Raw genomic sequence first — 26297 nt, forward strand, 5'->3', positions numbered from 1 at the left:
GTATTTACTGTTTGATTATGTTATGCTACTCAGTTTCAGGTGCAGCGGGTGATATTCTTTGGAGTATGTATCATTTCATTTCTCGATATGGAGCACGAGTGATTCATGGGAGTCCCTTAACTATGCCAGAGTGAGTGAGTTAATATAGTTTTACTCCGTTTTTAGCAATATTTCAGCAATATCACGGCGGACACATGAAATTGGCTTCACACATTGTACCCATGTCGGGAATCGAACCCAGGTCTTCGGCGTGACGTGCGAGCGTTTTAACCACTTGGCTACCCGACAGCCCCTTAAGCATGCCAGACACCTATGGTCGTGAATGTGAAATCCAGTCAGCACCACACCTGTAGGTTTTACAAAATGGTAAAATGTCTAGGATCTGCATTAGGGGTGGCCCAGTCGACCAAGGCGCCGCAATCCGCTGTTTAGAGCTGCGTTTGGTGGACTCTCCAGAAACCTGTGATTGTAGGTTCGTATCCGGCTTCGCCCCGATTATTTTTCTAGGTTTGTCAGCACCATACCTATCCTCGTGGGTGACACTGAAGTGGTAAACGTCAGAGACCCGCATCGGGGCTTTACACCGAAACTGACATTGACTGACACGCCATGATGTAACTGGAATACGAATAACGAACTCAAAGGGACTACTAATTTTAGTTCGTTATCATCATAGAATGCAGTTCGTTTTAAGCATTTCGACAATCAGACGCATTTTCTAGACAGAATGTATCCACTTCAAAGGCTGTTCTCAATCACTGTTATACTCTTACGACCAGCATAGTCGCCTTCTACGGGAAGCATGGGTTGTTGAAGACCTATTCTAACCCGGATCTTCACGGGTCATCCACTTCAAAGGCCAGAGCCAAACACTGTTTTACTATTGTTAATTGAGGGTCTAAATTGAGGACAAAGTGTCAGTACTTAATCCAGTTAATCTCTTGTCTTCTATCTGTATTGTATTTACAAACAGAAAAGAGATTGTAATTAAAGTATCTGTCGTTTGACTGCGTTTCTCTACGTACAATTGCAGGTGCTGGGGATGATATTATTTTGAACTAAGGGTGGTGACGTATTTTGTGTTAGTCGTGTTATGCGCTACAGTTCGCTGTGAAGAGTTGCGTCCCTTTGGGGTGTCAGAAACCTGTGTTCGTGCGTGGTCATGTTAGGCGCTGCAGTTCGCTATAAAAAGTTATGTCCCTTAAGCATGCCAGAAACCTATGGTCGTCAATGTGAAACCCAGTCTGCACCACAACTGTAGGTTTCACCAATTGCCTAAGATCTGCATTACTTAAGACTGTCCTCTCACATCATCCCGACACTTCCTGATATAATTTAAAAACTGTTCAAAACCGGAGCTGAAAGAAAATAACGCCCATTAACTCTGAATCCTTTATGTAAAGACCCGTGAAGATCCGGGGTAAAATAGGTCTTCAGCAACCCATGCTTGCCATAAAAGGCGACTATGCTTTTCGTAAGAGACGAATAACGGGATCGGGTGGTCAGGCTCGCTGACTTGGGTGATGCATGTCATCCAATTGCGTGGATCGATGCTCATGATATTAATCACTGGATTGTCTGGTCCAGACTCGATTATTTACAGACCGCCGTCATATAGCTGGAATATTGCTGATTGCGGCGTTAAACAACAAACCTTTACGTAAAATTGTTGTATTTACTGTGTTGATATGCATGATCGGTTTTGGTGTGTCGTTGATGGACATGATGTCTGTTGCCTTACGTGTGTTGAAAATGTATTTTGTTTTGTTCTTGATGTACATCATGTGTTTGGGTTTGTTAGTGTGTAGATTATTCTATATATTACCCATTGATTATCTTCTGAGGAAGTTAATGGTGGGTTTCCGGATCACATGTGAAGATATCGATCGTTGGCGGTACATCATATAAAACGTCATGCGACGTCATGAACAATAGATGATGTCATCATGAATTATTTGTGACAATTCCTTTGCTGTGTTCCAACAATGAAAACAATGGAGCTCATTGAAATGCTTGTTTGTTTTTATTTGACGCCGCACTCAGCAATATTCCAGACACATGACGGTGTTCTGTGAATATACTCACCGCCAAACGAAACGCGAATATCATATATGTTGGTTAATATATGAAGACTTACTCATATTCAAGATATATTAGATTGGTTCGATGCACAAACGAACATACTGATAGATTGTGTAAACCGATGCTCATGAACGCATAACATGTGACGTTATAGAACCATGACTCCAAGATGCACCATTTGTGGGGTGCACGATAAGCTGTAAAATTGAAAATCACGTCCAGCATATCTTGTTAAGAATAAAACACTCTGTAGTAACCTTGACAGATTGTTAGTTTTGTCATCAATTGGTACACTCAGGAAACATGTCTTCTTAACGTACATACTGCTTTGTTTCTACGTTTTGTTTCTTTGGTGGGTGGTAAATATAATCGAATCTGGAACAGACAATCCAGTGGTTAACATCATGAGCAACAATCTACGAAACTGGGATTCGATCACATGCATCAACCAAGTCAATGAACCTGACCACCCGATTCCGTTAGTCGCCTCTAACCACAAGCACAGTCGCCTCTTACGGCAAGCGTGGGTTGCTGAAGATGTATTCTAACCGGATCTTCTCAGGTCTTATTGAAATGAACTGGCCTATCAGCATCAAGCAGTAATACACACAATATACTGCTTGTCGTTTGAGATGCACAAGGAATATATGCCAGCCATTCAACAAGGACAATATACAACCATAGACTATATGCTGGCTTGTTCAACTTGGTCCCAGTTAACTTTGTCATTCAACAAGGGTCAGTTACAACCAACGACTATATGCAGGCTTGTTCAGCTTGGTCCCAGTTAACTTTGCCATCCAACAAGGGTCAGTTACAACCAAAGACTATATGCAGGTTTGTTCAACGTGGTCCCAGTTAACATTGCCATTCAACAAGGGTCAGTTACAACCAAAGACTATATGCAGGCTTGTTCAACTTGGTCCCAGTTAACTTTGTCATTCAACAAGGGTCAGTCACAACCAACGACTATATGCAGGCTTGTTCAACTTGGTCCCAGTTAACTTTGCCATTCAACAAGGGTCAGTTACAACCAAAGACTATATGCAGGCTTGTTCAACTTGGTCCCAGTTAACATTGCCATTCAACAAGGGTCAGTTACAACCAAAGACAATATGCAGGTTTGTTCAACGTGGTCCCAGTTAACTTTGCCATTCAACAAGGGTCAGTTACAACCAAAGACTATATGCAGGCTTGTTCAACTTGGTCCCAGTTAACTTTGCCATTCAACAAGGGTCAGTTACAACCAAAGACTATATGCAGGCTTGTTCAACTTGGTCCCAGTTAACTTTGCCATTCAACAAGGGTCAGTCACAACCAAAGACTATATGCAGGCTTGTTCAACTTGGTCCCAGTTAACTTTGCCATTCAACAAGGGTCAGTTACAACCAAAGACTATATGCAGGCTTGTTCAACTTGGTCTCAGTTAACTTTGACATTCAACAAGGGTCAGTTACAACCAAAGACTATATGCAGGCTTGTTCAACTTGGTCTCAGTTAACTTCGCCATTCAACAAGGGTCAGTTACAACCAAAGACTATATGCAGGCTTGTTCAGCTTGGTCCCAGTTAACTTTGCCATTCAACAAGGGTCAGTTACAACCAAAGACTATATGCAGGCTTGTTCAGCTTGGTCCCATTTAAATCTGCCATTCAACTGGGACACGTTGCAACCTGGGACCATATTCAGGCTTGTTCATCTGTCATATTTAACATTTACTTTCAAGAGTTGGATCAAGTTGAACAATGCAATGTTCTCTGGTTGAGCACTGTCCTTGCAAGTGGGAATTAAAGATTATCCGCCACTCACCTCACAAAATAGTGTTGGTTGTCCCTCTCCAAAACAAAATATTTTCACTCAGGACAGATAAAGTCTTTGATAGGCATTTAGAAGTTGGCAGACATCAAGAGCATCCATCTACGGAATTGGGACATGCATCAACCAAGTCAGTGTATACACACATAATACTGCTTGTCGTTTTAAGTTGCATTAGGAACATATTCCAGCCATTCAACAAGGATAACTTACAACCAGAGACCATACGCAGGCTTGTCCTTCCTCATGGGTCTCTCTGAAATTGAGTGAGTGAGTGAGTTGTGTTTAACGCCGCTTTGAACAGTATTACAGTTATATCGTGGCATGTCAGCTTAATGTGGGAGGAAAGCCTGAAGCTATGCTGGTATCAGACAATTACCACTTCGGTGAAACCCACGAGCACGGGTATGGTGCTGACAAACCTGGAAACATAATCTGGGCGAACCGGGATTCGAACCCACAATCATAGGTTTCTGGCGTGCCCAAGGGTCGCGACTCTGCACAGCAAATCTCACTGAAATGATCTAGCCTATCAGCATGATAATACACTCAATATACTGCTTGTCGTTTAAGAAGCATCAGGAACATATTCAAGCCATTCAGTTTGGACAAATAACCCCTAATTCCTCGTAGCTTGTAGATTCTTCCATAAATTGGATATATCATTACTTATTTCACACTATACCTTTCCCATCATTTTAGTTGAGGGATAATATCTAAACAATGCTAAACACACTTAAAAACACGAAAGAGCACAACCATGAAATATTTGGTTGTGTTAATTACTAGTTTCATATTTTTGCTTGTTCCCTTATTAATGCTGCAGTCAGCTTCAAGTGATATCATCAACAAGGGGCTAATTGCATAGGATAACCAGCATATCCAGTGAACAATGTTTATAATAAACATGGCAAAATGATATTTCCCCAGTATTTTCTTGACCAGAGAAATTGAACATTATTTTTATCATGTTCATAAGTTAGATCTGTATGTTTTTGAAAATACTTGGAAAAAGCGAATGACGCCTCAGATTAACAAAGACGTTCAAAGGATGCCCTGAAAGAAAACATTTTGGCTCATGAACCAGTGACCAAAAAAAAGATTTTGTCAAATGTACACAAAACCCACAGATTGCAATCCCCTGGGGCAGCAAGACTGGTGAACATCTCAAGTGATCATGCGAGACAAGACAGTAACAACTGCAAACAATAATTATCACATTTAATTCAATTTTTCACGTACATTCACTGTTACTCACACTTCAAATTAATCTGATTACCCTCCTCAAGGCTGCCCCACCCAAGCATCACAGGAATGTCCCTGTTGTTGCCTATTGTCACCCATTGGTTAATCTTTCCTTTCCTTCAAAAATCAGAACCAGCAATACCGGTTACATACACAATAACATGATATCAAGTTCAAGTGCTGTTCCATTCTATATTGGACATTTATTCTATTGCCATCTTATTACAGTACTGTCTTGTCGATACCTTTTTTTCAGGGACATAACACACTCCTTTCTACATGTTCTAGAACTGTGTAGATGGGTGTATGTATATATATATATATATATATATATATATATATATATATACATACAGTGTCTTGATTGTTACCACGCCCAAGTTAACATGGCTGGACCTGATTTCATCCCAGGTTCTCCAGGACTGATCTGTCCTGGAACTCCCAACTTCACAGCATTTTATGTTACCACGGTTAACATGGTTACAGTTCAGTGCCTTCAGGTGCAGTGAGTGAGTAAACTGTGGTTAATGCTGCTTTGAACTGTATTTCAGTCATATCATGGCGTTGCAGCTTGATGTTGAAGGAAATGCCAATGTGATGCAGGTCTTGGACATCCGCCCCACTGCACCACATCACACCATATTAGGGGGCACGGGTGGCCCAGTCGTCAGAGGTGCCGCGAATCGCTGTGCAGAGTTGCGACCCTTGGGCATGCCAGAAACTTATGATTGTGGGTTCAAATCCCAGTTTGCCCAAATTATGTTTCTAGGTTTGTCAGCACCATACCCGTGCTCATGCGTTTCACCGACCTGCATCACTTTGGGCTTTCCTCCCACATTAAGCTGACATGCAGCGATATAACTGGAATACTGTTAAAAGCGGTGTTAAACACAACTCACTCACTCACTCACACCACATTATGCCACGAGTCTTATGTTACTTTGCAAACTACTTCATTTACACTTGACGAAAAAGGAAAGCCGAAGTGGGGAAGGTTTTTCACTTATATCACTTTGGTAAAACCCATGAACATGGGTGTGTTGTATGTCGTGCCTAGACAACTGTGCCAGTCCCACTCACATGTTAAAATAAGGAGGCCCCATTTTAACAAAGAAACCAACGATTTGCACAAATCAACATGCACTCTAAAACGATACATAAACAGAAGATCATTGTTCCTCACAAACTGTACCAAACTCTCAATCAGATGCCCTTCACGTCATAAACATCTCCCAGATTCTCTCATTATACTGCAACAATGTCAAAAATATCCTCACCTTAGGCAGTGTTCAACATACCCGCCTGAACGACATTCCCAGAGAGTCTATTTTGCTAATGAACGGTCAGTTTTGAAAAGTTGCATACCTCATGGTCGGTTGTTATTTTCTCGTAACATTAAATTAAACAGTACTATTCTTATGTTATAATTGTTCATTAGTCTAGAAACTACAGGACTGGCAATATTTTATCTGGTAACTTTGCAATGTCGCCAGTCCATTTGTCTGACTGAAATTTTTGGGAATTTGATACACTGCCTTAGGTCAACATCAAATGGACGGTGGGACAGTCTTAAAGGTAATGCATTCCCCAATCACACAGAGACATAAGCTTCAGTCTCTACATGGGCACAATGTGTTAAGCCCCTCTTGGAGTCCCTTGCCACAACATTGCTGAAAAACTCACTCACTCATTTAAAGTCAAATATCACAGTTAAGCCTTTATCAACTCCTTCATAGCTTCAAAAGAAATCCTGAGCCTTTGGCCTCTTGGGCAATTGCAAAAGATTGTCCGTAAGAGATGAAATATCACTTCCATCACGTTTAGGTGTCCTTCGGTCACTACCAGGGGTCCTTGACCCTGTGCTTGGTGTACTTGACCTTGACTTCGGTGTTCCACTAGGGGTCAAACTTATAGGTGTCCTGTCCCCTGAGTGTCTTGTGGGGGATGGGCTGTAACTGGCCCGTAGAGCTTTGTCAGCGTGGGTTTTGATCCCCAGTTTTTTGCTGACTAAGCGTTGAGCTGCTGGAGACATAGAATTCACACGATCTGTTGTGCTCATCGCAAACTTTGGTGAGGGGCTGAAAATGCAAATGCAAAATATTAACTTGTAACTGAGAGATGTGTTGTTATGGAGGCACAATAAAAGAAATTTCCACAAATAAGACATCAGATGCACTTGACATACATATTATTATATATATTTTTTTACACTCCTGGAAAACTAAAATCATTATAACTGTCCACATACATAGCACTATATCATAGAGAATAGAGAAATATGGTAAACATGCATGACACATGAATTTATATTGCATTTTCCACACCTCGGGAGTTTTCAAGCCAATTTGCATGTTATGTGCTTGAAGGTTTGCGTTGGTAACAAAGCATTGCTGAGAGAACTCTGGTACATTTTGAAAAAAACAAAATGTCCCTGTGGAGACACCATTTTTACCATGTTTACAACCTGATACTACACAAACAAGGGCAAAAGTGAGTGTGGCTCACTAATACCCCCGACCCACCTAGCGTGTCAGTAGTTTCAAATTAAATAATGGATAGGGTTAGGGTTTGAAAAATTCCTAAAAAAATAAAAAATAAATAAAAACAAGTTTTTTCTTTTGACTGCACCCCTCCATATGACACAAATTATATGTACTAAGTTTGAGATGAATCCACTGAAAAGTTTAAGAGAAATTGCGCGGACAAAGTTTTCGGACGGACGGAACCTTGGTATAACTATGACATTTGACAGAGATATACATCTCTGGTGAAACCTATAGTCTGTTTGCTGCAAAATCATATCGATGAAATGCCAAATAAATATAAATCCAAAAACAATAGTTCATCGAAATGTCATGAAAGTTGTTTACTTGCCCATACCAACTAGTCACCCTAATTTTAGACATTGTCATGAAGCAGAGAAAAAGTTGTTTTGACAAACTATCATGTAATTGTTGGCGTTTTAATGACTGTTGCAGCAAGGAGGTATGCAGTGTACATAGAACTGCCCACCATTTGCACATGTTGGGCCAACCCATTAATGTCTCTTCTATAATGAAAGCCTGTCAAATTAAATTTCTAAATCAGAAGCATATCTTGCTGAAGTAGTTATTAAACGGAACATACAATGAGAATCTGTAAAATATTCTCAAAGCAATGTTAGTGATGTTCTTGGTATTGCTATTCAGATAATTTCAAATTCAGATGATAAAAGAAACAGAACGAGCTCAATTTATCACTACAATATGGGAATTGATGCAATTCACAGATGATTTGAGAACCTTGATGTTTCACGTTATGTTTATTGCAAGTCAGAAGGGGAAAGGAGAAGATTCTTTTTTGCACAACCTAAATACCGAAAACGAGCAGCAGAACTTCTTGGCCTTTCTGAATGGAAAATGAAGTAATTTTCAGGAAAGAGTCCAGCATTTCAACGAAGGCAATCTGCAAGGGACCATCTCAAAACCTACTTGAGTCGAAAAGATGGATAGTTTTCAACCAGAACTTGTAAGAAACGCAATTCGGAATTTATTCTCGGAAAATATGTTTATGTCTTTACGGCTATTGAAGAAATGCATGGTAGCTGAGCATTCTTTAATTGTGTCCAAGCATTGCCTCTGGAAACTTTTGCACCATTTTGTGTACCCATATGACAAAATTGCAGGCGACAGCGGGCATGTGTTATGTGAACGGAAGGATGTAGTGTCTCTGAGAAACAATTACCTGCGAACCATACGCAAGAAGCGGGAACAGGGATATAAGGTGATTTACCTAGATCAAACGTGGGTCAATGCATGTCATACCGTGCAACATCAGTGGGTTTCTTCAGATGTGAAAACCTCTCGTAAACTACCTTTAAGTAAAGGTGAGAAACAAACAGTCAAGTCTTTCTGGAATGGGTGGAGAAACAGCTAGTTCTGGTTCTACCTCCGAAGTCCCTGATCGTTATGGACAATGCACCCTATCACAGCGCACATGACCAAAAGAGAAGGGCACTTCAAATTCCAGAAAGGGAGTCACATCAGTGGTTTTCTTCAGATGTGAAAACCTCTCGTAAACTACCTTTTAGTAAAGGTGAGAGACTGATCATTCTGCAGGCAGGATGTGAACGCATAGGATTTCTTCCAGGATGTGCTTTGGTATTTCGTGCAAAATCTAAAGACAACCGAGATTACCACACCCAAAACAAACAGTCAAGTCTTTCTGGAATGGGTGGAGAAACAACTAGTTCTGGTTCTACCTCCAAAAGTCGCTGATCGTTATGGACAATTCACCCTATCACAGCGCACAAGACCAAAAGAGAAGGGCACCAACATCAAATTCCAGAAAGGGAGTCACATGTTATTCCGTTTCCCACTATGAGTACCAAACCTGTGTTGTATGACATTGTGAAGGCCAACAAAACAAAGTCTGAGTACATGGTGGACATTGCCCTACAATCATACGGACATGAGCTCCTGAGACCACCACCCTATCATTGTGACCTAAACTCTATAGAACTTGTCTGGGGCATTGTGAAGGCCAACAAAACAAAGCCTGTGTACATGGTGGACATTGCCCTACAATCATACGGACATGAGCTCCTGAGACCACCACCCTATCATTGTGACCTAAACTCTATAGAACTTGTCTGGGGCATTGTGAAGGCCAACAAAACAAAGCCTGTGTACATGGTGGACATTGCCCTACAATCATAAATACATGAGCTCCTGAGACCACCACCCTATCATTGTGACCTACTCTATAGAACTTGTCTGGGGCATTGTGAAGGCCAACAAAACAAAGCCTGTGTACATGGTGGACATTGCCCTACAATCATACCTACATGAGCTCCTGAGACCACCACCCTATCATTGTGACCTAAAATCTATAGAACTTGTCTGGGGCATTGTGAAGGGCGTTGTTGGCAGAAGCAATACAACATTCAAGCTATCCAATGTGGAGAAACTGATCAGAAATAGTTTAGACAGTATTTGTAAGGAAACTTGGGCCAAGTGCATTGACAAAGTTGAGACCGGAATCAATGCTTCATATTGGGAAAAAGATGGTTTTGATCATGCAACCGTCAGTCAAATTGTTATTTCAGTTGACAGTGACAATATTTCAGAACAGAAGTTTTGAGACTATCCCTGTGTTCCGCGATGCCCTTCAGCTGTTCTGTTGATAGTCCAGACCCCATTGTTACAGTCATTAAAACACCAACAATTACATGATCGTTTATTAAACAACTTTTTCTCTACTTCATCACAATGTCTGAAATTATGGTAACCAATTTGCCAGCAATCGTATGATCCAGAAATTGTATGATCCGGTGTGACTGTTGCTTAACCAAAGCAATTACAAGAAGAAAAAATAAAACTTGCATAACAGCATTAACCTGAAGCCATGCCTGAAATAGATAGAGATAATACAAACCAAGATAAACTTACATAATCAGGATATTTAATGTTATTTTCAATTACATACACTGAAAATAGTTCCTCAGGGGAATGGGACTTCAAGATGTTCAATGTTGATAGTCAATTTTAATGTGAAATGTAGATGCCATTTTCAATTATAAATTAATGGCATATGTAACATGTCTAATGAAAAAAATATTCCTAGCTTTCAAATAGATCTGAGCATGCACATATGGGATTTCTCCTTGTGTTTGTAACCATGGTAACAGGCTCTGATGGAGCAAAGGCTTTGGACGTAAACATTAAGGTGAAATTTTTGTGGGCATGATGCTTTATTTTGAATGTGTTGCGATGAAAGGTGTATTTTTAGACAGATTTTTGTTGTACACAAAAATATAAGGATACAGACAACATAAGTGAGAGAGCGAAAATATTATTGGCAATATTGCAGCTACATCACGATGAGAACAAGTTAATTATTATTAAATACCTGTCAACAAAGGGCAGTAAAACAGTAAGGTATGTATCACAGTTTAGCCATGAAACAAACCAGATCTTTTTCCTGTAGGTTAGTCAGTACTGTAAATCTTGAAATTAACGTGAGTGTGAATTCAATGCGAAAAACATCGCATTTATATCAACAATAAGACATTTTGGATAGCAGAAATACTAACATAGACATACGCTGAAAACAAACAACTTTGTGTCTTTGTTCTTTGCGACAGCGTCAAAGGCAGACACGGACGCGCATGTATTGTTTTAGCGGAAGTACCTACTCAGCACTAATAGGTGAGGTGAAATGGGGTTTAACGTCGCGTCCAAGATTATTGCACTTATATAGCGACGTGCATGTACGTGTGTGTGTGTGTGTGTGTGTGTCTGCTTGTACTAGTCCGGACTGATGGCGATTTATAGTGCTAGCTCACTGAGATACCATGCCGCAGTTAAACAAGAATAACCAACTCAGACACAGTATACTGACTCCGAGCCAACCAGTCCTTGTTTTAGCCCCTTAATGCCGAGCACCAGACAGGGTAACAACAAGTACCATCTTTTAACGTCTTTTGGTATGGAGTGGCCAGGGATCAAACCCCAGACCTTCCGCTCTCCGGGCGGATGCTCTACCACTAGACCACGGAGGCCTCAGAGCTAATAAGCGGTGCTATTTGTGTGTGATTGGATTAATGTTGGGTTGGGTTGAGGTGAGGATTCTCCTGTAAACTTGACAGAGGACATTGTCTTTAGATATAAATCCACTGATGCTTGAGAGGAGGGGGTTGTCGCATTCATATTGAGTCACATTTTTGGTTTGGGGCCAGTGGTTGCATTCTTTTGGAGATGCATTAATTTCACGATTTACAGTATAACATAACATCATAACTATCATACATATCCAGTTTGATAACACCACCTTCCTTTTGGTGAAATGCATGTCCACTAAACCCTTGCCCCATATGCAGAGATTTCTATATGGAAACCGCTTTGCCGCCATATTTATTTCAAGTATGGATGATGACGTAGATTGTGAAACACATTACATGTATCATTTCATACCTCGATATGGAGTGAGTGAGTATGGTTTTACGCTGCTTTTAGCAATATTCCAGGAATATTACGGTGGGGGACACCAGAAATGGGCTTCACACATTGTACCCATGTCGGGAATCGAACCCGGGTCTTCGGCATGACGAGAGAACGCTTTAACCACAAGGCTACCCAACTGCCCCTTGCCCCAGATTAACATAAAGAAGAACCTAAAGGTTTTTTCCAGTCGAATGATATCACTTCTGATTTGAGATATATATGCTTATTGCAGTAGTTTTAAAAAAAAAAATCTTAGTACTATAGTGATCTCAAAAATAAGTAATATGCACTGCTGGGCAAATACGGAATTGTTTAAAAACATAAAGTCATATGGCTCTTACTGCATTAATAAGAAAACTTATGCACTTCCAGTTTTATTATCCAATGAGGGGTAAACACCAATGGTCATATCTAACTAGTCAACTCGTGCAGATCCGTATTCAGCAAGTCATGCTCGTCATAAGAGGCGACTTACAGGATCAGATAGTCAGGCTTGCTGACTTGGTTGATGTCTATCATCGTATCCTAATTGCTTGGATAGATGCTCATGATATAAATCACTGGACTGACTGGTCTAGACTTGATTATTTACATACTGCATTCATTTGCTGAGCATGCTGAGTGCGGCATTAAAAAACAAACAAATCTGACTAGTCCATAAGCCATTTCAGAATAGTAATATAATTATGTAATATACTACATTTGGGGAGAAAGTAACTAGCTACTAGTCTTGGACTAGTGTCCGTGTCTACCCATGACTTTGACCTAAATAACATGAATGATTACTGCTAGTTGAAAAATGGTGCTTCTCTTACAAATATTACATTTCAACACAGCATGTTGTTTAAAATATGAAAACTAACTTAGGAATGACCATTCCAGTGACCTTGACCATCATGTGACAATGTGGATCACTCAATGTCCTCCTCTAGCATTACGTAAGGATACGATAAACCATATTTCATCCTACTACAGTAAACAATGTTGAGATTGTGTACATAATACATTTTTATAGTAAACTTGACCTATTTGCTAAAATTTCAAGAACACTTCCCAGGGCTATCCAGCATATAAACCAGATCAAAGCTCCAGATAACTTTTTGAGCAATTGAGTTTTTACTCTAGGGTTTCTATTTTAATTATGTTATTACGTTTTTCATTGGGTAACCAATATTTTTTCATCTAATCATCACTCTATTGTTTTTTTCCCCAAATTAGTGAACATTTTAAAATTTAAAAAAAAATGAAATTATATTTGAGATGTATATAACTGTTTTAAGTATATAGGCTTGACTCAGAAGGTAATTGTGTTTCGTAAATTAGCTACTTTGTACACATGCTTAAATAGCTTCATTGGGTATTTACGCGAGGGAATTGTATACATTTGAGTTTTTCATTTAATGCATGTGTTTCTGTACGCAAGTTACTTGAAAGTAATTGGGTTTTTAATATTTTGGGGTGGTATTTTTCGTAAATACGCCGCTAATCTGTAGCTCTGCAGATCATGTCCCCGGGGAGAATGCAACTCCAAAAAGGATACCGTATTCGACGTAATAAGCTCCCCGCTCTAATAAGCACCCACGGTGATATTTGCTAATATATTGGCTAGTGAGCAATCCCAATTAGCACCCCTAAGTTCACAAGACTTATTCATTCGCATACTCGTGTGTTAAATGCACCCTTAATTAAGGGCAATTATATTCTAGAAAAATATTTCTGTTGTACATAAACATTTCAGGGTGTCATCATAAACCACGAAACTTATCTTTCAGCTCTGTTTTTTTCACCCAAATAATATTCTAATAAGAGCCCCCCTTTCTAATTTTGAGAGCACCCTGGTCACTTATTATGCCGAATACAGTAACCAGATTTCTTGAGTGGTGCAAACAGGACAACCTTAGACATGTGCAAGTACAGATCACACAATGAGGAATGCGCAAGCTGTTACAGTTTCTTTGGTGTCCGATACTAGGTGTTAGTTAAGGTTCAAATCTTGATATTTAGAGCGGCATTGGAGGACATATACATTGTGGTTTCCTCAGAAATTCTGCAGTTACATGTTCTGTATGCAGTCAAGCATTGTCATATCAAAAATTAGCAATAGTATGGTTCTTAATGGGAAAAACAGATTTAATCACAATAGCACAAGTGCAGACATTAAAACTGTGGCTTATTTATTGAGCAAACTTTCTGAGCAAGCCATAAGGCACTGTGTTGTCATATTTTTTGGTTTACCGGTCTAATGTATTTTTTCATCAGTTGAGTATATACAAGGTAGGACTCGGTCTTGGAAGGTTTGTGTTGACTAATCTGTATATGCTGAAGAGGCACAATAAATATACTTCCTTTGTATCTATCTGATAAGGCTGTGCCATGCAGTCCAATGAATAGATGACTATGATATCCACTGAACTGAACATGCATAAGATTTGATATTGTTCACATGATTTTAATCTGTCTATTTTGGCACCAGAAAACTTGCAATCCTTGATCTTATTGATGAAAATAACAACTACAATTGTAAAATATGTTTTGACAAAAAAAATTCAAAGATTGTTTAAAATACATCTGCTTTCACTTGATTAACAATCAAAGGTAAATAACTCTAACAAATTATCTCCCCTTGATGACGATGTTACTGTGGATAATTTTTTTCCTCCCAAGACAGAGATATTACTGCTATTTCATCTATAAATAGTCAAGTCTGGACCAGGCGTACCAGTGATCAATTGTATAAGCAATGCTACACAACGCTTCTTTACCCATTGTGATCAACCGATCATCATAAGTGGTTTCCTTCACCAAGCAGAGATGTACTGACCCGGATACTAAACATACAAAACAAAAATTGTACCTTGCAAGATTTCTGGTCACTTGTTTGATTGCATTCTGTTTCTTGTCGCGATGAGCCTTGCTTGCTTTTTCTGCCAGTTCCAGTGCCAGTTGATCTCTTTTTGGTATTGCTGGAATCTGGTGAAAGACATTCAAAGAATCATGAAATATACAACAAATTAAGACTTATGTGTTATTTACTTTATTTACCATAGAAATAGAAAAAATGGCAGGGGGGGGGTACTAGTAAGGTGCTTTCTTTAAGCTGCTGAGCATGCTGAGAGTAAAAATTGTTTTGATAATAAAAATAATCTCCAAAATAGTAAGCACTGACTGAAACAAGAATCACTGAGACCATACTATTTCCACTGACCGATCCTATTCACACTTAAATGCCTTTAAGACATTCATACTGACCAGCATATTTTTTACTTTCTTACTACAATCATATTTTCAGCACTAAAAGCTCTAAAATCACAAGAAAAGTTTGGCCTGAACAAGAAAATATATAAGTAACGATGGCCCCACACAGAAGGTCAATTGACATGAGTTTTCAAGTACATGACTTGATTCACCATCTTTCTCAACAAACAACTGACAAACCTATCAGGGCAAATCTGTCAACTTGGCATGGCTAATGGACAACAGCGGGATTCCATTAGAACCAGATCTATTACTGCGATATGATACCTATCGTGATGATCTGATGACACCTCCATAGAAGGTTGTATCACCATCAAGGCTTTAATTCTCGATACAAGTGAGTGAAGCCTTCATACAAAGATATCTGATTTCTGTATTTCAAAAAAGACCTTAATGATCAGTTCCGAATGTCAATAATTAAGGCAGCACCATTATATTGTTTTGAATATTTTATCATGGTTATACACCCTGTCGTTTCTGATCACCATGGCATCCAAAATATTTCTGTTCTGTGTGGTTTTCTTTAATTGAAATTGAAATTTGGGTGGTAAAGAAATTAACCAAATGTGTCATAAAGCTGACATCTGATTGGCTCACGAAAACACACATCCATCCTTTAAATGGAAAGGTCAAAATCAATCAGGGTTCCCGTGAGGGTACTTCCTATAGAGGGGACATCAGATCTTCATTCAGTTTTGTATTGAAGTAAAGACCTGATATCAATGTGATTGTTTGTTTGTTTGTTTGTTGTTTTACGCCGCACTCAGCAATATTCCAGCTATATGATGGCGGTCTGTAAATAATTGAGGCCCGACCAGACAATCCAGTGATTGATATCATGAGCATCGATCCGCGCAATTGGGATCGATGACATGCATCAACCAAGTCAGCGAGCCTGACCACCCGATCCCGTAAGTCGCCTTTTACGACAAGCATACTCACCTTTTACGGCAAGCATGGGTTGCTGAAGACCTATTCTAACCCGGATCTTCACGGGTCTCAATGTGATTGACAACTGGGGCACAGGGGCAGAGTTTCATGTCCTACCTCCTATGTCTTACCTTAAACACTGGCCCCGGGGTAGAAGGGAGTGGGGTCCCTCCCCCGTCAAGTCTGTAGGGAGTACTCTCAATCTCTCCCCACGTCATCATAGGCGAGTCATCCACCCCTGGCGCTGGAGACGGGGTCGCTACAAAACCATAACCATTCACATTTGGTGACATGGAAGGTAAAATTTCCTTTCCATCATGTCCGATTTTCCCCAGATTGGCCAGTGCCTTGTAGGAAGCCGCCTCTTGCATCTGCTGTTTGCTCTTCACAATGTTGTGTGGGTTGAACTGGAAGCGGGTGTTTTCGTGGATTATCTCCCTTGGTTTATGTTTTTGCAGCTCGATTAGTTCTTTGGCACTCAAAGATTCCCCTGATAAAAAAAAAAAATTTTGATAACACTAATTAAAGAAAACTTAAAATCTTTTGTTTCGGAATTCATTATCAAAAAACATCAAAAACATTTTGCATCATGGAGAAATATACAAATCCTAAATACTTAAAATCAATGCGATCTAACATAGCACACAGATACTTCCCTTTACACGTGCACTGCTTTACTGCGCATCTTGTGTTATGGTAATAGCGGCAATAGGAGTTAGTATGCTTGTTTATGTAGGAAGTGAGTGAGTGAGTATGGATTTACGCCTCTTTTACCAATATTCCAGCAATATCACGGCGGAGGACTACAGAAATGGGCTTCACACATTGTACCCATGTCAGGAATCGAACCCAGGTCTTCGGCATGACGAGCGAACACTTTAACCAGTAGGCTACCCGACCGCCTCGATCATAATACTAATTACTATTGCAGTATATTGGTAGGTAGAGCCATGGTACTGAACCCATGGAGATTCAAGATTCAAGATTCTTTACTTTAGTTATAGAGGCCTTGTGGCCCAGAGTACAATACATTTATATCTAATTTTTGTGTGGATTTTACACAATTGATATACAATTATTCCATGATATGTGATGTAATACTTAATACATAATCATGGTTGCTTTTTTTGGTGTGTTTTTCAAATTTCTCTTCAGATACAATCAAGACCTTTGATTGTTGAATGTGTTGTAGAGGACATTAGTTCAATTAATTATTGATGAGAAGGATGTTTATGGTAATATTGTGGAATGAATGTATTTCTACTTTGCTTATAATAAGAACAGACTAGTACAAAATGGTACTTGTCCTAACCAACTAATTCATCACAATGGTTACAGTATAGGGGCAGCTGGTCAACATTTGTTTTTGGATTATTTTTTACTATAACGCAGCTAGGGTGTTAGAAAAGGTCCCCAGCAACCTATGCTAGTCCATGGGTTGGATGGTCCATAGCCTGATAGTGTAATAACAGGACTAACTAGTGTTCTTCAGGAGGGATTTGTTGAAACGCTGCTTCCGGTACAGCATACTCGAGTTAATGTCTTAAACCCACCTTGAATTGACGAGCAAGCCTGACCACCAGATCCCGTTATTCGCCTCTTACAACAAACATAGTCGCCTTTTACGGCAAGCATGGGTTGCTGAAGACCTATTCTACCCCGGATGATCACGGGCCGGCGGGAATTTTGAACACATACTTACCATCAGGGACATACATGAGGGCATTCTGGGGTTTATACTTCCAGGTGTCCACTCTCCCACTCCCAGGTTCTATCATAGCCTGCTCCTCGATGCTGGGCAGGGCCAGCTTCTGCTCATGTTCCTGAAACAAGAACCATTACACCATACACACTGATGTCAGAGGTCGACATGTACAGCACTGCCATATCAGTGAACACTAGTTTGAACACTAGTACAAAACTACTGTTTATCCTTGAGGGGGCGGTCGGGTAGCCTAGTGGTTAAATCCTACGCTTGTGATGCCGAAGACCCGGGTTCGATTCCCGACATGGGTACAATGTGCGAAGCCCATTTGCTGGAATATTGCTAAAAGCGGCGTCAAACCATATTCACTCACTCACCCTTGAACATGAGTTGAGTACCTGTACCATTTGAAATAAAACCATTTTGAACATTTTTGGATGGATACCCACATCCTCTTTCAAGTGAGACACGTCAAGACCCGTGTTAGAATAGGTCTTCAGCAACCCATGCTTGATGTAAGTGGCGACTATGCTTGTCATCAGAGGCAACTAACGGGATCAGGTGGTCAGGTTCGCAGACTTGGTCGATGCATGTCATTGTATCCCAGTTGCGTGGATCAATGCTTGTGATGTCAATCACTGGATTGTCTGGTCTAGCCTCAATTATTTACCAAGGGCTGTCATGTAGCTGGAATATTGCTGAGTGCAGCGTTAAACAACAAACAAACAAAACTTTCAAGTGAGGGCTATTTTGGATAAAGTAAATGCTTCACACATTGTACCCAAGTGAGGAATGGAACCATGCCGTTGGTGTGACAAGCCAACAGTTTAACCACTAGGCTACCTACAATACAATACTAAGAAACCATTTACCATTTCTTGTTTCTCTTCCTTGTCATACATCCAGGCATGTTTTTCTCTATGTTTACGCTCGCCTTCCTTTAGAATTTCCATAAATGATGCATTGTCTTCACTGGTGTTCCTAGCCAGATACCGATCCAGGCTTAATTCTTTCTTTTTATCTGGAAGGAGAAAAAGGAAACTTGAAAAAATGGGATAATTATGATAAACATTGCACAAAGTAGACCCCTCTCTGTGTCCCAGGCATATTTGTGTAACTATGGTTATGCTGTAGGCAAGTAGGTATACACAAGTTTTCTTTGTATGTTTGTTGTTTAACGCCACACTCAGCAATATTCCAGCTATATGACAGCGGTCTGTTAAACAATCGAGTCTGGACCAGACAATCCAGTGATTGACATCATGAGCATCGATCCATGCAATTGGGATTGATGTCATGTATAGACCAAGTCAGCGAGTCTGACCACCCGATCCCGTTAGTCGCCTTTCCCGACAATCATAGTCGCCTTTTACGGCAAGTATGGGTTGCTGAAGATCTATTCTACCCCAGATAGCAATCAGTGGCTGTTATGAACATGGTAATGACAATCTCATAAATATTCAGTTCTTTAATTTCAAAAGGAGACAGCTTTGTGATGTGAATGAACCCTGAGCAATCTTAAACCTCACAAACGAAAAGAAGGAACGATGTCAGCTTTATAATTTATAATATTGTACATTCCTAATCTTGTCAACATGAACCATTGTCAGTCAGTTTCTGTCCCCAATTAGGAAATTCAGCCTGAACACCAGAAAATTCACACAAAAACAAATGTTCCCTCATAAATGCACAGTCAAGATGACCTGAACAATGACAAGATGTCTTTTTTATCTTATTATGTTCCTTTCAGGACTGCCAATGACCAAAACATCTGAAACGCTAATCCAAATGCTTTGCCATCTTCCTGAGGCAAGGGATTTAAACTGACTAAAAATGTCCAGCTTCCACCCTTGTCAAACTAGACTGAAATTTCTGGACTCACTCGTAGCACCACCAGTCACTATTAGAATTTATGTCCCTTCTATGTCCTTCCTATTAACCAATCAGATTCCACCTCTCATATCACTTGCATTTGCTTCAAATAAAATGATGTCGTCCAGTGAAGACGATATGTCCATATGCTATTTGCCTGAATTTGACAGTAGTGGCACGGCCAGCGAGACACTCTATCGAATTGGTTCAACAATAGCATTGAGAACTTTAAGAGGTCGCCTTCTGCCTTAGCAATTTCGGCTTTTGCTCCCAACTTTAAGACTCATGTGTCTGAGTAGGATACATACCGGTATACCTATCAGGATTTATAGAATCGCTAAGATTTCTGTTTTTGTATTGTTAAGAAATCATTCTTCGTGGCTGTTGTTTGTCGGTTAAAGGAAGTTTTGTTCAGGACTCATTTTTATTCTTACGCCTGAAACGTTTAGTCAGGGCCTGCAGCTTATAACGTCTGTGGGCTCTGATGGCATCCTGGCAATGATATTAATTTTATTTCAAATACTGCATGCCCATGAATGTTTATTCGGGCATTAAACAAATCGTAATTGTAAACAAGTTGCCTTAGTGATTGCAACGTAATGGGTTTCATTGCACAGAGTTCCCGCTGGCTTTTGAAACTGCCAGTCCTTGTCCCCCATAATTTTTGCCAGTCCCAACTTTCAACAAATAAAAAAATGTATGAAAATTATTTCGTTTGAATTCTTTCAACATCATGTTCAGTTCAAAGATGTCATTTTTTATGTAACTTAGTTAGATCTATACGTCATTCACACAAACTTCAGTCACAATTTTCTCTCTTTTTTTTATATTTCTAGACAAAGTCGCAACAAATGGCTATGTAACCTTGAAATCGACAAGGGGAAACCCTGATGGTAACAGACAAGCTGACTTTGTTCGCTGATTGCATGACTATCCAGTGATTGACACATGAGAATCAATCTGTGCAACTGGAATACAATAACATGCATCAACCAAGTCACCGAGCCTGACCACCCGGTCCTGTTAGTCACCTCTTACGACAAGCATGGGTTGCTGAATACCAATTCTAACCCGGATCTTCACGGGTCTTAAGCAGTAGAGAGTACTAAGATCTGATTTGAATGAGATCACCTGATAGTGAGTGAGTGAGTATGGTTTTACGCCGCTTTTAACAATATTCCAGCAATATCACGGCAGGGGACACCCATGTCGGGAATCAAACCCAGGTCTTTGGCATGACGCTTTAACCACTAGGCTACCGCCCACCATCACCTGAAAAGAACACCCACCATCATCAACATTATTCGGCAACTCTGGCTGCTCATCTGTCCTCGGGTCGTCGGCTGTGGGCTGCTTCTGTGAGGGGGATGCGGACCTGGCTGATGCATCAGGTGTCTCAAACGTATCTGGGGAGTTATCTGTCGACAGAAACTACATCAGCTGAAGCAATGATCAAGACAATTGACAACGTATAAATTTCATGTACTGAATATATGACAATTCCTATCCCAATACATTACAGACCATGACCATATTGACCATCCGATCCCATTTTCTTTATTGTTGTTAAATTTAACGACAAGCATACAGACCTGTGTTAAGACACCATCTGACTTTCAACAACTGAAAATATGAGAAATCCTATGACAATAAGTCACAGACCATCCGATCCCATTCTCAAGATTTTAGTAAGATATAAAGACAAGCATGGAGACTTGTGACAAGACACCATATGACTTTCAAACCACATGACTTTCAACAACTGAGAATGAGAAATACTATAATATTAAGGCACAAACCATGACCATATTGACCATCCAAACCCATTTTTATGCTTTTACTCAGTTTTTATGATAAGCACGACAACCTGTGACAGAACTAAAACAAACATATGCACAACTCTAAACTCGTCTACTGGCACTGATCAGCTTGAACTAGACTATTGGTAACATTTCCCAGCATTAGAAACAAACAGTTTTAGTCCACTAGTCCTTGTAATGATGTCTTATAACAAAGTCCTTTAAAACACAAATTTCTACTTGTCCTTATGATACCTTAAATATTGGGCAGTTTGCAAAGGACCATAGTTCCAATTTCTTATCATTGCTTATGCTGTTTCTAATCAGGTCAAAATCTTTTAATGATGAAATAAATCAGTATTTATGAACTAAACTTGGAGATAAAAAGGGATTTTACTTGACCATGTTGACCACAGCTTCAGACAAGTAGCGAAAGTCAGAGACTGCATCAACATGATTAACACTTGTCAAACATAACAAATGCATTATCAAGAAGAATAAATTCAACTTCACAAATATTAAGTACAGGGGTGAAAAATTGCAGTCCTAAATAACTCATTTGGGGGATATTATGCACATTTATATAAAAGAAATTGACAGTTCAAAATATACCACTCAAAAGAAGTTAACAACAAGTCGTCCACTTAATCATGACTAATCTGTCATGTCAAAGTGGGAATTTGTTTTCACATTGCTGCAGACTGTGCTGATTCAGGGATTTATCTAGACATGCTCAGAGGCCAATATTTGGCCCTAAATCTGCAGCAAATTACATTAAAAATTCCAAAATTGAATTACAATCTCCTAATTCCTCAGATTTTATGAAAATGAGAAAACAAAAAATTCCAATTTTGGAGAATATGATATTTTCCCAATTTGCCTGACAAGGGCAGTTAGTCTGGAATCCTTGGGATATCCTGCGAATATCGGCCTTGGAGCAGGTCTCACATATAACATGTATGATACATACTGCAGGTAAAAAAACAACACTTCATGTCAACCATTTTCAAAGTACTTACAAATACTTGACACTCCTGTGGAAGGCCGGAGATCTTTACACCTCATCTGTATTTCTCTCAGTTTCACCAAGTCGTTCCTCTCAAGAGCATCATAGTATTCAGCTTGAGAGTTTAGATTGGGCAGATCTGGGTAAAAGTCTCTGGTGATTATCTCCTCGATACCCTATAAAATACAGAGGAACATACATCTGATGCTCACTGACTTCTCATACAGGCTGATTTATTGCACTAGGTTTCATGGGCATTTTAAGTGTAAAAAGTTATCCTATTAGGATAATCCCCCTTGTATTTGTTGAAGCTGGGGGATGGTGGGGTGGAGTGGGGGTCATATCAAACACTGTATGGGACCGGCAGATCTTGTAAAACATGGACAACACATGCTTAACCTGTAGTATCTCAATGAATTTGTATAGATCTGGATACCACCCATTAAGATGATCTGTTGGCGTCGATCCACGGCTCAGTGACATATCATTGTGCTTTGTGATAAAGTCATCTTTGGTGTTAATGGTGGTCTGGCATCCTCTTTGGGAACATTTCCAATCAATGGAAGTTAGACATTCTTGCATTCCAGCAGCAGTCTAGTAGTTTTCAAGAATATTTTTTTGTTAATGTGAGGTGAGCTGAAATTGGGTTTAACGTCGCGTCCAAGATTATTGCACTGATATAGCGATGTGCATGCACGTGTGTGTGTCTGCTTGTACTAGTCCGGACTGATGCCGATTTATAGTGCAAGCCCACTGAGATACCATGCCGCAGTTTAACATGAATACCCCACTCAGACACAGTATGCTAACTCCGAGCCGACCAGTCCTTGTTTAGCCCCTTAATGCCGAGCGCCAGACAGGGTAACAATTACCATCTTTTAAGGTCTTTTGGTATGACGAGGCCGGGGATCAAACCTGGGTCTTCCGCTCCTCTAAGGGGGGACGCTCTGTCTCTAGACCATGGTCGGTATTTTTTGTTGAAGTTGATTTTGTATATACTCATATCCAAATGTGTTATAAAGGATATTAGTGACCTCAATTGAATTTTGATTCTTTTGTTTATGTTTTTTAAGATTTTAAAACAACTGAAGTACTTGGAGGGTAAGGCCAAGGGCAGTTTGTTGGAATAACTTAACCTACCCCTGGGGACTGAAAAGGCATGCGATACCAGTGTATAGTGAGGCACAACCGGAGCCAATTATCGCTATATATGGCAGCGACCGATACATGCAGTCTTGCCAGCATTAGAAACAGTTTTCGTCCACTAGTCCTTATAATGATAACATATAACAAAACCCTTAAAAGTGGCATATTTCTACTCTACTCGTCCTTATGATACCTTAACTATTGGGCAGTTTGGCAAAGGCTATAGGGCTAGTGCCAATTTCTACCGCTGCTTGCTGAATTCTGTATATTTTTGCCTGTGAGCGAAATTCGAGGCACAGTTTACCTGCGTGTATGAGTCTTCGTCTAACACTGTTTTCTTCTTTTCGTTGCCCGTATCATTTTTCTTGTCCTTGTCTACCGTTACCAAAGCCCGTGAGGCAAGCGTTTGTAACGCCATGGTCCTTACTTAGACCTTACTTACGACCTGTTGTCTGTTGTCAACTTCGTCTTTTCGACGAAACTATACCGGAAGTTGTAACTGAAAGCGAACCATGTTTGTTACGACAACTTCTTACCTGCGTTTTTATTAAGTATAAAATACAACGGACATTTATGAAGATTTACTGATTGATTTATACATAATAACATGTGTAATAATTTCTGCCAATCAAAGTGCATGCAGTGTGTGACTGAATAGTTGCGACATACTGTTTCAACTCGAGTGGTCTCCCTTGATTGAGTCCTTGTCTTCCGCCACTCACCTCGTCATACCCTGTGATCTTGCTGTCAAATAACCAACGACTGATTTTTATACTTCTGTCTCATATTATTAAAAGAACTGCACACAGAGCACATCCGTTGACATGAAGTAGAAATTAAATAATGTAATACAAGCGTAACCGGTGTTTTTAAATGAGTGAGTGAGTTGGGTGTAACGCCGATATGAACATTATTCACGTACATGAACGATATTGTTTTGAAGCAATATTTTGAGATGGCCGGGTATGGGGAGAAGAGCTATCCGTTGCCATTTCTACTTAGGTCTTCTACAAATGTACTACCCGGGTATCCGACCCTCTATTACCCGACCATTCCCGGGTGCCCACTGCAGGTCTCAAGAGTTGTGAACGAAATGTCTGTTTGGGTATTGTTTTACCGCAGCCCTGACCAAAACTATTCATCTTTACTCTAAATCTTCTAGAAGTCATTTATCACACATTGATATGGTCTCTGATAAAATTATCAAATTGGATTATTTCAAAATTGTAAACCTGAATATATTACACGGACCATTCTTTTCAAATGAGATGGTTAGTTTTACACATAGTTGTGTGACGTTGCTGTGTTTCCTGAGTGGTAATCCGCTCTGACAAATGACATGACTAAACAAATAATCAGAAGCAGTCATTCAAAAATGTTTTTTCGATACCACAATGTTTGTGTGTTCGTAATTTATAGATTCAATGCAAGACAAAAATGGATAAGCCGTGACATCGTGAACAGGAAGTACACATCTATAAAAATGGCGTAACTCTTTGAAATGAATCTCTGGTGTTTTCGTAACTATTGCTGGCCAATCCAATTCACCCACTACCCCGAGTATAACTGGGTTCCCGTTGGCTGACTGTGTGCTGGCGATTAGGTGCTTCACCCTGGCAGGTGTGGGTTCGAATCCCGGACGGGACTCAACCCAAAAACGTACAAGAATCTGTACTTTACGTAGAAAGTGTTATCCCAAATATAACTTTTGTTACATTTGACGACTCTCTAAATGGCATTGTGTATTATAGCTTTCGGCCATGGGAGCCGTGCCAATTTACACTTGTCAGGGGGTACTCAAAGTACGTGATCTAGACTAACAGTTGTCGGACTTTCATTTTTGTGGAAGCCTCGGATGCTGAGTGGGTTAGATCGCTGACTTTGTGTGCTTGCGATAAGGTGCCTCACCCTGGCAGGTGTGGGTTCGAATCCCGGACGGTACAAGAATCTGTACTTTACTAAGAAAGTGTTATCCCAAATATAACATTTTTTACATAGCATTAGACTGATATGAGCTGACTGTCACGTCTGTATACGTATATTAAAAAAATATAATGTCAATTTGTAAATTTATACCTGGCTAATATTCACGTAACTGTAGCCAAGTTAAGTCTTTGCTGGGCATTTATAAGTTGGTGGAACATGAAGATTTCTATGGATAAAAACTTCTTTATCGTTTGTAACGACGTTTCGGGCTACTTCTTTCCCCTTAATCGGTTCAATACTGAATTGACGTATTGAGTAACACAGCTTCTGTGTTTTAAGTTAGCGTATTGTTACTTTTCCGTATGGAACGGCTCAATATTTTAATGTATTTTATCCTGTATATTTTCTTAACAGTTTTCGAGATGAGACTTTACTAAACGGTATGTCTGTCATTACATCTAATGTGAATATGTATGTTACTCAACTCTGCTCTCCTATGATTTTTATTCTACTCGACTAAATGCCATATATCA

At 39.8% G+C, this 26297-nt stretch overlaps 1 protein-coding gene across 1 annotated transcript; it reads right to left on the reverse strand.

Annotated features, from left to right (window-relative positions):
- Positions 1 to 5979: 5979 nt before the first annotated feature.
- On the reverse strand, positions 5980 to 24314 carry LOC139455575 (splicing factor ESS-2 homolog). Its single transcript, XM_071237126.1, has 8 exons — positions 24143 to 24314; positions 22706 to 22868; positions 21177 to 21305; positions 18888 to 19036; positions 18013 to 18133; positions 16442 to 16800; positions 14980 to 15095; positions 5980 to 7220 (listed from the first exon to the last, which is right to left on the reverse strand). Exons 1-8 carry the CDS (start codon positions 24254 to 24256, stop codon positions 6881 to 6883), a joined length of 1491 nt encoding a protein of 496 aa, XP_071093227.1. The 5' UTR covers positions 24257 to 24314; the 3' UTR covers positions 5980 to 6880.
- Between the last annotated feature and the right edge of the window lie 1983 nt (positions 24315 to 26297).

The sequence above is a fragment of the Haliotis cracherodii genome, unplaced genomic scaffold (genome assembly GCF_022045235.1).
Source record: "Haliotis cracherodii isolate W230 unplaced genomic scaffold, xgHalCrac1.p SCAF_11, whole genome shotgun sequence".
NCBI lineage: Eukaryota > Metazoa > Mollusca > Gastropoda > Lepetellida > Haliotidae > Haliotis > Haliotis cracherodii.